Genomic DNA, 15,265 nt, shown 5'->3' with positions numbered 1-15,265 from the left:
TCAGGCCACAACTGGAGTGTTGCATCCAGTTTTGGTCCCTGCTACACAGGAATGATGAGGAGAGGCTGGAGAAGATCCAGAGAAGGGCCACTAAGATGATCAGAGGACTGTGAAACATTCTGTAAGGCTGAAAGAACAGGGTTTGCTCAGCCTTGAGAAGAGAAGGCCTATGGGAGACCTCACTACCACGTACCAGTACATAGAGAGTGTCTACCAAGAGGATGGAGACTCCCTCACGTGGAAAAGACAAGGGGTAATGGGGATAAGTTGTTCCTGGGGAGATTCTGATTGGATTCCAGAAGAAAATTTTTCACTATGAGAACAGTTCAACATGGGAATAATCTCTGCAGGGAAGTGGTGGATTCCTCTACACTGGACACTTCTAAGGCTCAGCTTGACAGGGTGCTGGGACATCTCATTCAACCCACAGATCTCCTAAAAGGTTGGAGTAGATGATCCCTGAGATCCCGTCCAACCTGGCATTCTATGATTCTACAATTAGTGACAGACAAATGCCACCAAAAAAATCTGCACACCTGTATTTCTAAAAACACGTTCAGCAAGACACTGAAGAAAAGTCAATGCATAAAAGTTCTTGTTGAATAATAAGTATTTTCAATGTGATTTTCATCCTGTTTTACGTAGGAATTAAAGCATAGGCTTAATTGTCCTTCATGGAAGCAAAGCCAGGGAGGGACATTTCACAAGGGCCTGGAGTGATAGGATGAGGGGGAATGGCTTTAAATTGGAAGGGGGAAGATTTAGATTAAACATTAGGAAGAAATTCTTCACGATGAGGATGGTGAGGTCCTGGAACATGTTGCCCAGAGAAGCTGTGGATAGATGCCCCATCCCTGGAGGTGTTCAAGGCCAGGTTGGATGGGGCTTTGAGCAGCTTGATCCAGTGGGAGGTGTCCCTGCCCATGGCAGGAGGTGGAACTAGATGATCTTTAAAGTCTCTTCCAACCCAAACCATTCCATGATTCTATTGTACCCAGTAAACACTGGAACAAACAGACAGTGAGTGAGGTTTTAGAGACAAAAGGACTATCTAGAAGGCCACCATCCATTAGAAGGCAGCGAACATTATCCACCTGGCTTAAACTAAGCTTTAACTAATGATACTGATTTACAGGCAGCATCCTCAAAGGATAAAGGTAGCAGATTGAAAGACTCCTAAGAATTATCACCGCTCAAATTCAGTTGCATAGGCTCAAATACAACAGCAGATGTTCCCTGAGAGCATGAACATTATTGGAGCGACGGCAGAGATCTCACCTCTGAGCTCACCTACTGAACAGCACAGGGCTGGTAAAGAAACGACACACAAGATAAGTGATGTGAAATGAAACATGGACGCATTTAGAAACCACCAGGGAAAATATGATTTGGAGATAAAAGCTGTCACTGCAGGAAAATAAGACATGGAAATAGGACATAAATGAAATTCTGAAAAAAATAAATATAGAGATAGAGAAGAAAAAGGATGAGAAATCAGATTTTTTATAGAACTAAGTAAGCTGAGACAGTTTAATCAAGTGAGGAAGAATAGGAATGTGAATTATAAGAATGATAAGGAGAGGTGGTGAAGTGACAGGGCATGATCGACAGGCCTAAAACAATAGAAGGTACAGTTGGACTTGATGATCTCAAAGGTCTTTTCCAACCTAGGGATTCTGTGATTCTAAGAATTCAGGTGAGCCGTGGATGAGTCGCATCGCCGTGTGCGCTGTTCTATCATCAGGGTGATCGTGCTGTGCTATTCTTGGTGCCGAGAGCGTGAGCATGAGAGAGAGAGGCAGTGAGCAGCTGGGGCCAGAAACTCTGCGTTTTTAGGGTGAGGAAAAGGTGGACCCCTCAGAGTGATGGCTGGAAACCTCACCTACAAGCTGACGCACTGCGTAGGACTTCCTAGTTGTCTGGGAAGGCTCTCCAAATCTACGCTGCAAAAAAAGGGGCTCCACAGCAACTGAATATCTGGATGATGATAATGGGACAACTGGTGATATATCTTTCTTAATTACTCTGCTCAATCTCTTGTAGTAATGATGAGATGCATTGCCTTTACTGTTTACTTGTTAATCACTACTAATCACTTGCTACCTTTATGTTCTAATAAGTTGAGTAAAACTTGATTTCATAGCGCACTGGAGAGTTTGGGCTTTGTGCTTAAAACAGGTGGATACTGAAGACATTGTAAGAGTGAAGATCTGAGAACTTCTGAGAGGTTTCCAACAGATCCTCAGCCCTCTGGTCTTGGTGTTACTAATTTATAGCGATATATTTATCGAGGGATGAAAAACACCAACACCTCCCCACCTTATCTGTAACCTTACCTGTTGTACAGCACAGCTGAATGTCCAAACCTGTTCACATCATGATGGAGACTCGGGCGAGGAAGGACAGACCACACATCACAAGCTAGGATGAAAGAAAGCTCATTTCAAAAAGGTTGCTTGTTATAATTAATGACTCAACTTGCATAGCACATTTCTTCCCAAAGGATCCTAAAGTACTTGAAAAGCTGCAGGGAGACCATCTGAGGTGCCTAGAAGGGGGTTAGTAGGGTTGGACTTGATGATCTCAAAGGTCTTTTCCAAACAAATGATTCTATGACTCATTTTGCTCACCACCAAACTCCTGAGTGAAACAGCGCGGTTAATGGAGGCGCTGCCTTATCTCCTTTTGAAGGACAGAAGATTTAGTCCTCACCCGGCAGCCCTGGTGGGGGAAAAGGAGAAAGGGAGGACACAACATCTCTGCTCCACCTGCTAAACCGTGCATGAAAAAGGAAAGTAGCAGGGCATTCTGTGAAGGTGCTATTAGCTTTTTTTGGTAATCACACATAATTAGATGGCAGTATCTTCACCTTCTTCACAATGTGGGTGGCTTCTTCACAATGAAGGTGATGAGACCCTGGCCCAGGTTGTCCAGAGCAGTGGTGGCTGCCCCATCCCTGGAGATGTCCAAGTCCAGGTTGGATGGAGCTTGGAGCAACTAGATCCATTGGGAGGTGTCCCTGCCCATGGCAGGGGGGTTGGAGCTGGATGGGCTTTAAGGTCCCTTCCAACCCAAACCATTCTATGATTCTAACTTGAGTCATTTTTTCTCCTTTATTAGTGGAATATTTCACTGCATAACAAGGTCCATTTTTATCTGTTTATATGTGAATTATTTGCAGTTTTGCCCCAAACCAGTATCACTGAGAACAGAGTTATCTTTTTTTTTTTCCCACTGCAATTATCTTCCTAGAGGGCAGCTATCCATGTTTTTTATAATATTTTTCACTCATCATAGCTTAAGGATTTGTGCTTGTTTTTCTCTTTTAATATAATGTGAGATTATTCCATCTTTTTTCTATTTGCATAACATTTATAAGTTCTGCTTCATTTTTTACTCAGTTTCTCAGGTATTTCTTCCTTTAGGCAGCACAAATTAAAACAACCTAAGAAACATATAACCCACTGAGTAACAAAAGCAGGAAAAGTCAGTCCAGTCCATACCATTAAACCTCCTGGAGTGAATGGGATCACCCTGGGGGTTAACGACCCAGAGGTGTTTGAATGCAATTTATGCAATTAAAAGAGAAAAGTGTCTTAGTCTTGACAAGAGGAAACTGAGGGGAGACCTAAACACCTACGACTCCATGACAGGAGGTTGTAGGGAGGTGGGTGTGGGTCTCCTTCCCCAGGTAACAAGCAATAAGATGAGAGGAAATGACCTCAAGTTGCACCAGGGGAGGCTTAGATTGGACATTAGGGAAGACTTTACTGAAAGAGTGGAGAAGCACTGGAAGAGCTCAGGGCAGTGGTGGAGACTCCATTCTTGGAAGTGTTTAAAAAGCATGTAGATGCGGCACTTTGTAAGCACAGTGATGCTGGGCTGGATGAGCATGGTTGTGTTCAGTTCGTGGTTGGACTTGATGATCTTAGAGGTCTTTTCCAACCTAAATGCTTTTATGATTCTAAGTCAATCTGCTGTGGAGTTCAAGAGCCCTCAAACACCAACAAATTCTTTAATACAAGATAGAACCATAGAATCATAGAATAGTTTGGGTTGGAAGGGATCTTAAAGATTATTTAGTTTCAACCCCTGTGCCACGGGCAGGGACACTTCCCATTAGACCAGGTTACCCAAGGCCCATCCAACCTGGCCTTGAACACCTCCACGGATGGGGCAGCCACCACTTCCCTGGACAACCTGTTCCAGTGTCTCACCACTCTCACGGTGAAGAAATTCTTCCTAATGTCTAGTCTAAATCTGCCCCTCTCCAGTTCATATCCGTTCCCCCTTGTCCTATCACCACAAGCCTTTACGAACAGTCCCTCTCAAGCTTTCTTGTGGCTCCTTTCAGGTACTGGAAGGTCACTATCAGGGCTCCTTGGAGCCTTCTCTTCTCCAGGCTGAAAAAGCCCAACTCTCCAGCTGTTGCGCCACAGCCTGAACCACTGCAATAAAAAGCCTTCAAACCCAAAATACTCCATAGATTAACTCAGAGGGCTAAGGAAAAAAACCTTATTAAGTATTTTACCAACTTTAACTGGAGAATCATTGAGTAAAATAACCGATCCCAATGTCTGCTCCAGCACAAACTTTTGTTCCAAGACTGCTGATAAACAAAAGACCCAGTTGATTGGATTTAACACTCTGATAAACTGGGATTTTGAAGTTTATTTTGAAATAATATATTTTGTATTTTAAATATAATATTTTTAAATGTCATCTGCTCAATTTTCAAAGAATTTAACTGAGCCCGGCATCGCTCCTGAGACAAGCACGGATGGTTCCAATTTTTAACCGGAGACTTCAGCAAAATTATACAGCAATTTGCAATTTTTTACCCATCAAGTGGTGAGTTATGTGGGGCCAAGAAACATATTTTTCTAGATTAATAGAAGGTCTGGAATGTTCTGCTTTCTAAGCTTCTTTCCCATGTTTAACTGAAGATCAAATACTGGAAAAAATTAACAATTCTGAAACTAGAGAGAATCCTTTCCTACCTGATTTATGAGTTAAGCAAAGCCTAAAATTTACAACGCACAGGATTTATTAAATGTCCTATTCAAACAGAACACACATGCCACGAAAATAGGCAGCTTCTCGCTATGCTTGGCATCAGAACCGAATTTCTGATGGGATAAATAGAAGAGTTTTAATTTCTCTCCTGTAGGGAGAAAAGATCATTAGATGAGCATAGCACTTACATGAATATTTTATGCTCAGCTTTATAGAAACCTATAAAGTTAAAACTTATTTAGAAATGAAAACAAATGGATACCTAACCTACACAAACAGCGCTTTGAGACAACCTGCCTCTAAGTTTCTGTTCTTATTTAAGACACAACTCATACCCAAGGGAGATCATAGAATCACCAGGTTGGAAAAGACCCACCGGATCATCGAGTCCAGCCAATCCTATCAAACACTAAACCATGTCCCTTAGCACCTCGTCCACCCGTCCCTTAAACACCTCCAGGGACAATGACTCAACCACCTCCCTGAGCAGCCTGAGATGACCCTTAGGAAAGCACAGCCCTTATCTTTTCGCTCCTGGAGATGAAGACGTAGTGATGGAAGAGCTGCAAGAGTGGGAAACTCTTCTAAAGAGGCCAAAGAGACCATGTTTGGGAATAGGAAGCACTAATTCATCGGTGGAGCATGCAGAACGCAGGACAAAGCAAGACCTCAACAGCCTCGACAGCTCCCTGAAAGGCTGTAGCAAGGTGGGTGCTGGTCTCTTCTCCCAAGTAAGAAGTGATAGGATGAGAGGAAATGGCCTCAACTTGCGCAAAGGGAGGTTTAGACTGGATATTAGGAAAAACATCTTTACTGGAAGAGTTGTAAAGCACTGGAAGACACTGCACAGGGAAGTGGTGGAATCCCTAACCCTGGACAAGATGTGAAGACTTGGCACTTTGGGAGTTTAGAAGGCACAGTGGCACTGGGCTGATGGTTGGATTTGATGATCTTAGAGGCCTTTTCCAGCCTTTGTGATTCTACAGTTCTAACATTATTGGTATGTTTGGTCAAATCAATGCAATTTGTGTTCTACACCTAACACACAGTTCAATGAGTCAGGGAAGAAAGCAAAACATAGCAAGAAAAATTCATCACTATTACTATCCAAGCTGAAAAACATTCCTCTGTCTGTGACGGTCGAAATACCTGATTAGGATTCTTCAAGAAAAAACTCAAAATAAAGCTAGTTAGGAGCACATGACAAACTCCACAGGGATATGACTTGAAATCAAAGGAAGAAGAAGGGAATGATCCCTGTAACAGGTAGCAAAAAGGCAGGAGGATGCAAACTGTGTTGCTGAAAGCAGTCCCTTTGCTTGCATATTCCTCTTGCAAGCCACGGGTGACTTCTTGGGGAAGAGCAACTGGAAAGCTGCCTGGCAGAGAAGGACTTGGGGGCATTGGTTGACAACAGCTGAACACAAGCCAGCAGCGGCCCAGGTGGCCAAGAAAGCCAATGGCATCTTGGATTGGATCAGAAGCAGCGTGGCCAGCAGGAGTGGGGAAGGATTGTGCTCCTGGACTCGGCACTGGTGAGGCTGCACCCTGAATCCTGGGTTCAATTTTGGGCCCCTCACTCCAAGAAGGACATTGAGGAGCTGGAATGAGTCCAGAGAAGGGAACGGAGCTGGGGAAGGGACTGGAGAACAAGTTTATGAAGAGCAGCTGAGGGATCTGGGGTTGTTTAGCCTGCAGAAAAGGAGGCTGAGGGGAGACCTCATCACTGTCTACAACTGCCTGAAAGGAGGTTGTAGTGAGGTGGGGGTTGGTCTCTTCTCCCAGTGACAGCCAACAGGACAAGAGGAAATGGCCTCAAGTTGCCCCAGGGCAGGTTCAGATTGGACATCAAGAAAAACTTCTTTATGGAAAGGGTTCTCAGGCCCTGGCAGAGGCTGCCCAGGGAGGTGGTGGAGTCCCCATCCCTTGCGGGGTTTAAAAGCCGGGTAGATGAGGAGCTCAGGGATCTGGTTTAGTAGCTCACAGGTACAATTTGGACTCAATGATTTCAAAGGTCTTTCCCAAGCAACCAATTCTACGACTCTGTGATCACAGCAGACACTCCAAGGAGTCGGTTGACGTGATTATTTCAGGGTCATGAGAGCCCCCATTTAAAGCATCCTGGGAGCAGAAGGTAGAATGCAATATGAGTACAGAATGGTGTTTTTCCGCAGCAGGAATCATCTGGATATGCATGCACCTTCTTTTACACAATTTCATCTCATCCGATTTTTTTCTTAAATGCACCAGGTCGGACTTCAAATCCATGAGCAAATGCTGCCCTCTCCTGGCTGTTCAAACTCGTCGAATCCAGGTCCTTCCAAATAAAAGCTAATCCTTTAGCCTTATTGTTAAATAGCGCTTACAAAAATATTTACGCCTATAAAGTGCACATATAAACAAAGTGACATGACAAACAGCACAGCCAAATGAGTCAACCAGCTCCCAGTTAAACCAAGAGCGTGTGACACATAAGTTGAGCTTCAGCAGTGACCAGCGCTCCCGACTGCGCTACCAGCCTGCATTTATGATAAATCAGATTAAAACGTACTCAAAACAGCAGGAAGGCTGATGGATGACATGGTAGGAGAGCAGCAGTAGAATGAGGAGGAACGGTTTGAAGCTGAGATAGGGGAGATTAAGATTAGATTTTAGGAAGAAATGGTTTCTTCTGAGGGTAGCGAGTCACTGGCCCAGGTTGCCCAGAGAAGTGGTGGCTGCCCCATCCCTGGAGGTGTTCAAGGCCAGGTTGGATGGGGCTTGGAGCAGTCTGATCCAGTGGGAGGTGTCCCTGCCCATGGCAGAAGGGTTGGAACTTGATAATCTTTAAGGTCCCTTCCACTCCAAACCATTCTATGACAACAGAACAACAAGCTTTCTGCTTAAGAAATGATTTTTAATGCCTGAGGTTGTGTATCATAAAATCATAGAATAGGCTGGGTTGGAAAGGACCTTAAAGATCATCTAGTTCCAAGCCCTGGCCACGGGCAGGGACACCTCCCACTGGATCAGGCTGTCCAAGTGTATAAACGAAAGAATTGCTGCTGCATTTAACTAGAAATCACCGCACAGCTCATCTGCTTGGTACCACGTAGGAAGCCGAATGAGCCTTTCCAGATTACACATTCTTCTGCAGAACACTTGTAGTGTTGGGCCCCTCACCACAAGAAGGATGTTGAGGCTTCGGAGCGAGTCCAGAGAAGAGCAATGAAGCTGTGGAAGGGGCTGGAGAACAAGAGGAGCGGCTGAGGGAGCTGGGGGTGTTTAGCCTGGAGAAGAGGAGGCTGAGGGGAGACCTCATTGCTCTCTCCAACTCCCTGAAAGGAGGTTGTGGAGAGGAGGGAGCTGGGCTCTTCTCCCAAGGGACAGGGGACAGGATGAGAGGCAATGGCCTCAAGCTCCGCCAGCGGAGGGTCAGGCTGAACACTAGGAAAAAAATTTTAATGGAAAGGGTCACTGGTCCCTGGCAGAGGCTGTCCAGGGAGGGGGTTGAGTCACCTTCCCTGGAGGTTTTAAGGGACAGGTGGACAAGGTGCTGAGGGACATGGTTTAGTGATTGATAGGAATGGTTGGACTCGATGATCTGGTGGGTCCTTTCCAACCTGGTGATTCTGATTCTATTTGGCATAATACACCCAGCATCTAAATTTGTCATTCTCAAGACTGCTCTGTTTGAATATCCAAGAATTTTTTCTATTACTAGTTCTGCAAGAACTTACCAATATCATAGGCCATAAAATCCGAGGAAAAGCACTTGGCGCCGTGGCTCATGGAGGTGTCGTTGTGCGTGTTTCCTCCAAACACCAGCATTGTTCCACTCATGATCACAGCCGTGTGCAGATAGCGAAAAAATTTACTGTCTTTAAGAACAGTCCTACAGAAATAAACACATGGGTTAATGACAAGGATTAGGACCTTGCAAAGAAAAAGCAAGCTATAAATCCAAGCTGAAAGAAGGGATCGAGGAGGAGTTGGGGGCATTGTATTTAACTGCTTTTCCAGATGAGGTATTTAAAAATTTACTTTACTCTCATAATTTTGTTCTCTCATCTTCCCATCTCCTTGCTGATTTATAGGAGAAATCTATCCATGAAAGCCTCTTTCCTAAGGTATGGATCTTAAAATCAACAATTTCTTCCTCAGGGATTACCAAGCTTTCATATTAACTGGGTTTTTGTCACATTTGTGACATTTTCTCCTTATTCAGACAGATTTGCCCATCCCACAGGTGAAGTGGAAGAGCAAATCAATCTAGAAAGGACGCGTGGTTCTCCTTGCATGTACAGAGGAGCAGGAAACATTTGGGAAATTAATGACTAATTGTTTTACACATCAGCACAGACTCACAGACAGTTGTTGCGGAGATATAAGCTGCTTGATACTCTCAAAAAAAGGTGACGTGGTGACTCGAATTTACATGTGTTAATTGAAAAGATCGTAGAATGGTTTGGGTTGGAAAGGACCTCAAAGTCCATCCAGTTCCAACCTTCGGCCATGGGCAGGGACACCTCCCTCTGGACCAGGTTGCTCCAAGCCCCATCCAACCTGGCCTTGAACACCTTCAGGGATGGGGCAGCCACAGCTTCCCTGGGCAACCTGGGTCAGGGCCTCAACAGCCTCATGATGAAGAATTTCCTCCCGATGTCTAATCTAAAACTCCCTCCTGCCAATTTAAAGCCATTCCCTCTCATCCTGTCACTCCAGGCCCTTGTAAAAAGTCCCCTCCAGGTACTGGAAGATGCTCTAATGTCTCCCCAGAGCCTTCTCCAGGCTGAACAACCCCAGCTCTCTCAGCCTGGTCTCAGAGCAGAGGTGCTCCAGCCCTCAGATCATCCCCATGATGTCCTCTGGATCCATTCCAACAATCTCATCCCCTTACGCTGCGGAACCCAGAACTGGACACAATACTGGAATACTGGATATCAGTCTCCTTTCTCTCTGGAGTCTTTAAAAATCACTTTAAGAACACAAAATTGAAGCAAATGTATTTCACCTCTGTAGCTCAAAGTTGTGAAGTTTCGCTGTAGCTGTTTAATACAACTCACCTTTGGGCAGAAAGAAATCACAGAGGATTTCGGCTTAAGAAATGAATGTTTCAAGCAGTTACGGAACCAGATGAAAATGGGGTTATAATAGAAATTCTTTTGCAGTCTTAACAGCAGAATGAATTATCGCTCACTTGACTGCAGTAACTGCGCTCGTATGCACAGCGTGTTCTGCTGGCAAGAAAAGCCCATCAAATATTTTTCTTTTCAGCTTTAATACAACAACAGATTAAAATGGATTTCTTGGCTCATTCACAGCCTTGATTATATGCAATTATACGATTCTCTATTCATAAAGGGACATAAAATAACAGATCCAAGAGCACATTCTCTCTCCTGAAGGCAGGTAACTATGTATGACGTTACAAATACCCTAGCAAATACCCCATCCTTTTGCTTGCTTGTTGTCGTTTGAGGTAAAGTAGAAGCAGTTTTCTGACTTCAGCTCAGCCTCATCTAAGTAACTTCATTTTCTGAAAGTTAACTACAGGTTTTTCAGACAGGGTTTGTCTCTAGCAGTGATCACACGGGGCACCAGGATGCAGAAAAGTCCAGGCTTGTCCTTATTCCTACAGAAACCAAGGTCAACCTCGAGCTGGTGGAGCCCTGAGTCAAAGAGGTGAGAAAGGTGGCACCCGCAGGAGGGTTGGACAGGACAGGTGACCCCAAACTAACCTACAGAGGATTCCATCCCATAGATGTCACACTTGGGATAAAACAGAGATCACGAGGGTCTCGCCCTCTTCTCCCATGGCTGACGTCCAGTGAGGACCTTGTCTCTCTTGTTGCCTCTGATCCTGGACCCGTGAGTTCCTGAATCCAGTCCCTGAGCCCAGCTCCCTCCTCACCTCGGACCCTTCCCTCATGTCTGCTCTGCAGCATCTGTGGTGACATGAAGTCATCGAGGGGTGGGGGCATGATTTCAATCATTTTTTAATGTATTTTATTACTTTCTATTATTTCCTTCATAATTATTCTTGTTGCTGTTAGTTTTCTTATTATCACATTATTATTTCATTAAAGCTGCAGTTTTAATTTCCAACCCACAAGTCTTTTTTCTCTTATTTTCTGTTCTCCTTCCCCTGGGGCTCAGGGGGAGGCATTTGAGAGCCCAACTGCTCCATTTTAGCTGCCAAAATTGGCCTGGCTGGGGCTAAACCGTGATGCTTCTACACACAAAAATGACAGGGGTACACAAGAAGAACTACTCACCACATTTGGGAATCCACTTCGTATCTGTACAAGTCATCTGCCAGCCTGTACTTGTTGGCACTGAAGGCTTTGTAACCTCCGTGGATATAAATCGATCTTGTATTTGGATCATAAACACTACTGTGACCATACCCTCCTTGCACCAAAGCTCCGCTCGTCTGCACGATGTTCCAATCCTTTGTGTCTGTGAAATGAAAAATGAGTGACGAAACGTGGTTAATTTATCTCCATTAATAAGTTCTCAACAAATCAGCCCGCTGAACATGAGCCAGCAGTGGCCCAGGCGGCCAAGAAGGCCAAGAGCATTTTGGTTTGGATCAGAAACAGCGTGGCCACCAAAAACAAGCATGTGATTGTGCCCCTGGACTCGGTGCTGGTGAGACCGCTTCTCGAATCCTGGGTTCAGTTTAGGGCCCCTCACTCCAAGAAGGACATTGAGGGGCTGGAGAGCGTCCAGAGAAGGGAACGGAGCTGGGGAAGGGACTGGAGAACAAGGGTTATGAGAGCCGGCTGAGGGACCTGGGGCTTTTAGCCTGGAGAAAAGGAGGTTGAGGGGAAACCTCATCGCTGCCTACAAGTCCCTGAAAGGCGGTTGTAGCAAGGTGGGTGTTGGTCTCTTCTCCCAAGTTACAGGCAATAGGATGAGAGGAAATGCCCTTAAGTTCCACCAAGGAAGGTTCAGATTGGACATCAGGAAAAACTTCTTTATGGAAAGGGTTCTTGGGCACTGGTAGAGGCTGCCCAGGGAGGTGGTGGTGGAGTCCCCATCCCTGGAGGCGTTTAAAAGCCGGGTAGATGAGGTGCTCAGGGATCTGGTTTAGTAGTAGACAAGTATGGATGGACTCGATGATTTCAAAAATCTTCTCCAACCAAGTGATTCTGTGAAACAAATAGGGTTTTTCCTTGGCTCAGATCAGGCACGGTTTCTACCCTTCATATCCAAACTTCTTCAAGGAGTCTGTTGTCAAGAAGTATTGTCAAGACTTTTTAATTAGACTAGGGACATCTTTTTGACGGTCATTCATTGCATTTTGCAGGCAAGCTAAGTAAACGAGAGATAAAACGCATGGAAATAATAGACGACGTTTCAATGACACGAAAATGCCAGCACCGTGGCTCGCTGTGGAACGGCACCCAAGAGCACTTTTATTTTATATGTATATAAAGACAGACAGCGCTGAAGCCGAGTTGAGTGCGACTGTGAAGAACGCTGCTGTTAAAACCTAATAGGTGACTAATGGTCCTATATCTCACTTGCTAAAATAACATTGGTTTGAAGGACTCCAGACAGAATATAATGGCAATTGAAACAAAACCACTATGTTACATGCTGTATCTCTATGGTGGAGTCCCCATCCGTGGAGGGAATTAAAAGATGAGTAGATGAGGTGCTTAGGGATATGATTTAGTATCGGACAGGTACGGTTGGGCTTCATAATCTCAAAGGTCTTTTCCATCCTAGTGTTTCTGTGATTCTATGATTCTCCTCGAGGAAGTAAGCTCGCTCATGTGGACATCAGGGAATCAGTGTTGGCCCCAGTAGATTCTCTGTATCAGGATGAGTGAAGGGTAAAGCTAACAGGTCAAAAAGTGTAGATACGGCCACTATTTCTCACAACAACCAGCACACTCATGTTTTGAACTTCCTGTGCTTAACTACACTCTCTACATGGTCAGCGGAACCAGGGGTGTGCGTCCTGAGAGCCCTTTTGGAGCAGCCAAGTTCAACAGAAGGGGAGCTTTCTACTCTTCTGCACTGATGACAGTGGAAATCTCTGGATCCTAAAGTCAGTTTGGACTATTCCCAGAGAGATGGGGCAAATGGAGGCCCAGAAAAGTCATTCCCAGTTCCCCTAAGCATTCTCTAATCACCAGAACTGGAGACACAGGTAAGGGTTACGTGGATACTTGGATTGTTTTGCTCCAGCTTTTCTTGTATTCACAGGATACAAAAAAACAATTTCAAAAAAAGGGAAAGAGGAAAAGTCATCTAAATTGATGCTCAATCCTACTTTGTTCCTCAATATGGCCTCAAGCTCCACCAGGGGAGGTTTAGGCTAGACGTTAGGAAAAAATTCTTTACAGAAAGGGTCATTGGGCACTGGAACAGGCTGCCCAGGGAGGTGGTTGAGTCACCTTCCCTGGAGGTGTTTAAGGCACGGGTGGACGAGGTGCTGAGGGAGATGGTTTAGTGTTTGGTAGGAACGGTTGGACTCGGTGATCCGGTGGGTCTCTTCCAACCTGGTTATTCTGTGATTCTGTGATTCTGTAATTGTCCTTCATCTGCATTTCGGACAGGCTGAGAGAGCTGGGGTTGCACAGCCTGGAGAAGAGAAGGTTTCAGGGAAACCTTAGAGCAGCTTCCAGTACCTGAAGGGCCTACAAGAAAGCCAGAAGGGCTCTTTACAAGGGCCTGGAGTGATAGGATGAGGGCAAATGGCTTTAAATTGGAAGGGGGAAGATTTACATTAGATATTAGGAAGAAATTCTTCACCATGAGGGTGGGGAGGCCCTGACACAGGTTGCCCAGGGAAAGTGTGGCTGCCCCATCCCTGGAGGTGTTCAAGGCGAGGTTGGATGGGGCTTTGAGCAGCTTGATCCAGTGGGAGGTGTCCCTGCTCATGGCAGCGGGGTTGGAACTGGATGGGCTTTAAGGTCCCTTCCAACCCAAACCGTTCTATGATTCAATCACAGCTTCTTCATCTTTGGGACCTAACAAGCTGTGTAAAGCTGGAGGCTCCTGCTCCCTGTGTTATACAAACACTGGAAGTTAAGATTGAACATCTTGTAAATATTAATAGAAGGAGAAGAACATATCTGTCTTTGTTTTGCTATGTGAATACAGATTTAACTTTTAAACCAAGTGTTAAAACTGAAGACAAAGGTCAGTAGGGTCCTACTCACACACGTTGTACTCCTGGACGTTGCTGATATACCCATACAGAGGGCAGTGGCCAAAAATGACGAGCATGACTGTTCTGTTGTCTTTCAGGGTGACGATGTGTGCCGAGTGGCCAACAACAGCGTACTGCTCCTTGGCTTTCGGCGTTGCTTGAGTCCAGGTCTGGTTGGAAATATGGAACACCCACAGCTGGCTGGACACATTCCCCGTTGCATCTATTTTGCCACCATACATGTATATATCATCCTGAAAGAAGTGAGGTTTAAAAGAGAAGCCAATGAGGTTTTGCATTTAGGAAATGGCTAATATCTAAGTAATGAAGTTGTTACATTTTATCTTCTACGAGCCTAAGATTTTCTCCTATCTCAAGGAGAAATATTTCTCCTTCACTAGTCACATTTGATATGAAAGAAATCACCATCGCCAGGGCTTGCAGCAAAGTCAGTAATGTCAGAATAGAATCAGAGAATGGTTTGGGTTGGAAGGGACCTTTACAGGTCATCTAGCCCAACCCCTCTGCAGTCAGCAGGGACATCTTCAACTAGACCTGGTTGCTTGGAGACATCTGGCTGCTTAGGTGGTGTATGGGGCAGGACTGACCTTCAGCTAAAAGACATCAAAATTTAGCTGCCTGAATGTCTCAGCCAAGAGAAAAGAGGGCTCCAGGGAGACCTTAGAGCAGCCTTCCAGTATCTGAAGGGGCTCCAGGAAAGCTGCGGAGGGACCTTTTACGAGACTTTTTATGTAGGATGAGGGGAATTGCTTTAAATGGATTGCAAATTGGAAGGAGGGGAGATTTAGATTAGATGTTAGGAAGAAATTCTTCACGATGAGGGTGGTGAGGCACTGGAACTGGTTGCTCAGAGAAGTCATGGCTGCCCCATCCCTGGAGGTGTTCAAGACCAGATTGGATGGGGCTTGGAGCAATCTGATCCAGTGGGAGGTGACCCTGCCCATGGCAGGGAGGTGGAACTGGATGATCTTTAAGGTCCCTTCCAACCCAAATCGTTCTATGATTCAATGACCCTATGAAATATCAATAAAAAATATAGTGGAGCCTGGAGAATAATTCAACTGATTCAAAGCATGA

General features: G+C 45.1%; 1 protein-coding gene across 1 annotated transcript in view; it reads right to left on the bottom strand.

Moving 5' to 3' along the window:
• Nucleotides 1-15,265, bottom strand: part of ATRN (attractin) — a 198,600-nt gene that overhangs the window by 106,556 nt on the left and 76,779 nt on the right. The window contains exons 8-11 of the mRNA XM_069856613.1: nucleotides 14,178-14,421; nucleotides 11,274-11,457; nucleotides 8,736-8,890; nucleotides 2,337-2,421 (exon numbers count right to left, since the gene is read on the bottom strand). Of these exons, the coding sequence (XP_069712714.1) occupies nucleotides 2,337-2,421; nucleotides 8,736-8,890; nucleotides 11,274-11,457; nucleotides 14,178-14,421 (668 nt within the window). The remainder of the gene's footprint in view (nucleotides 1-2,336; nucleotides 2,422-8,735; nucleotides 8,891-11,273; nucleotides 11,458-14,177; nucleotides 14,422-15,265) is intronic.

The sequence above is a fragment of the Phaenicophaeus curvirostris genome, chromosome 4, assembly GCF_032191515.1.
Source record: "Phaenicophaeus curvirostris isolate KB17595 chromosome 4, BPBGC_Pcur_1.0, whole genome shotgun sequence".
Taxonomy (NCBI): Eukaryota; Metazoa; Chordata; class Aves; order Cuculiformes; family Cuculidae; genus Phaenicophaeus; species Phaenicophaeus curvirostris.
Note: the sequence above shows the minus strand (reverse complement) of the source record. Positions and strands in the feature narration are given on the sequence as shown.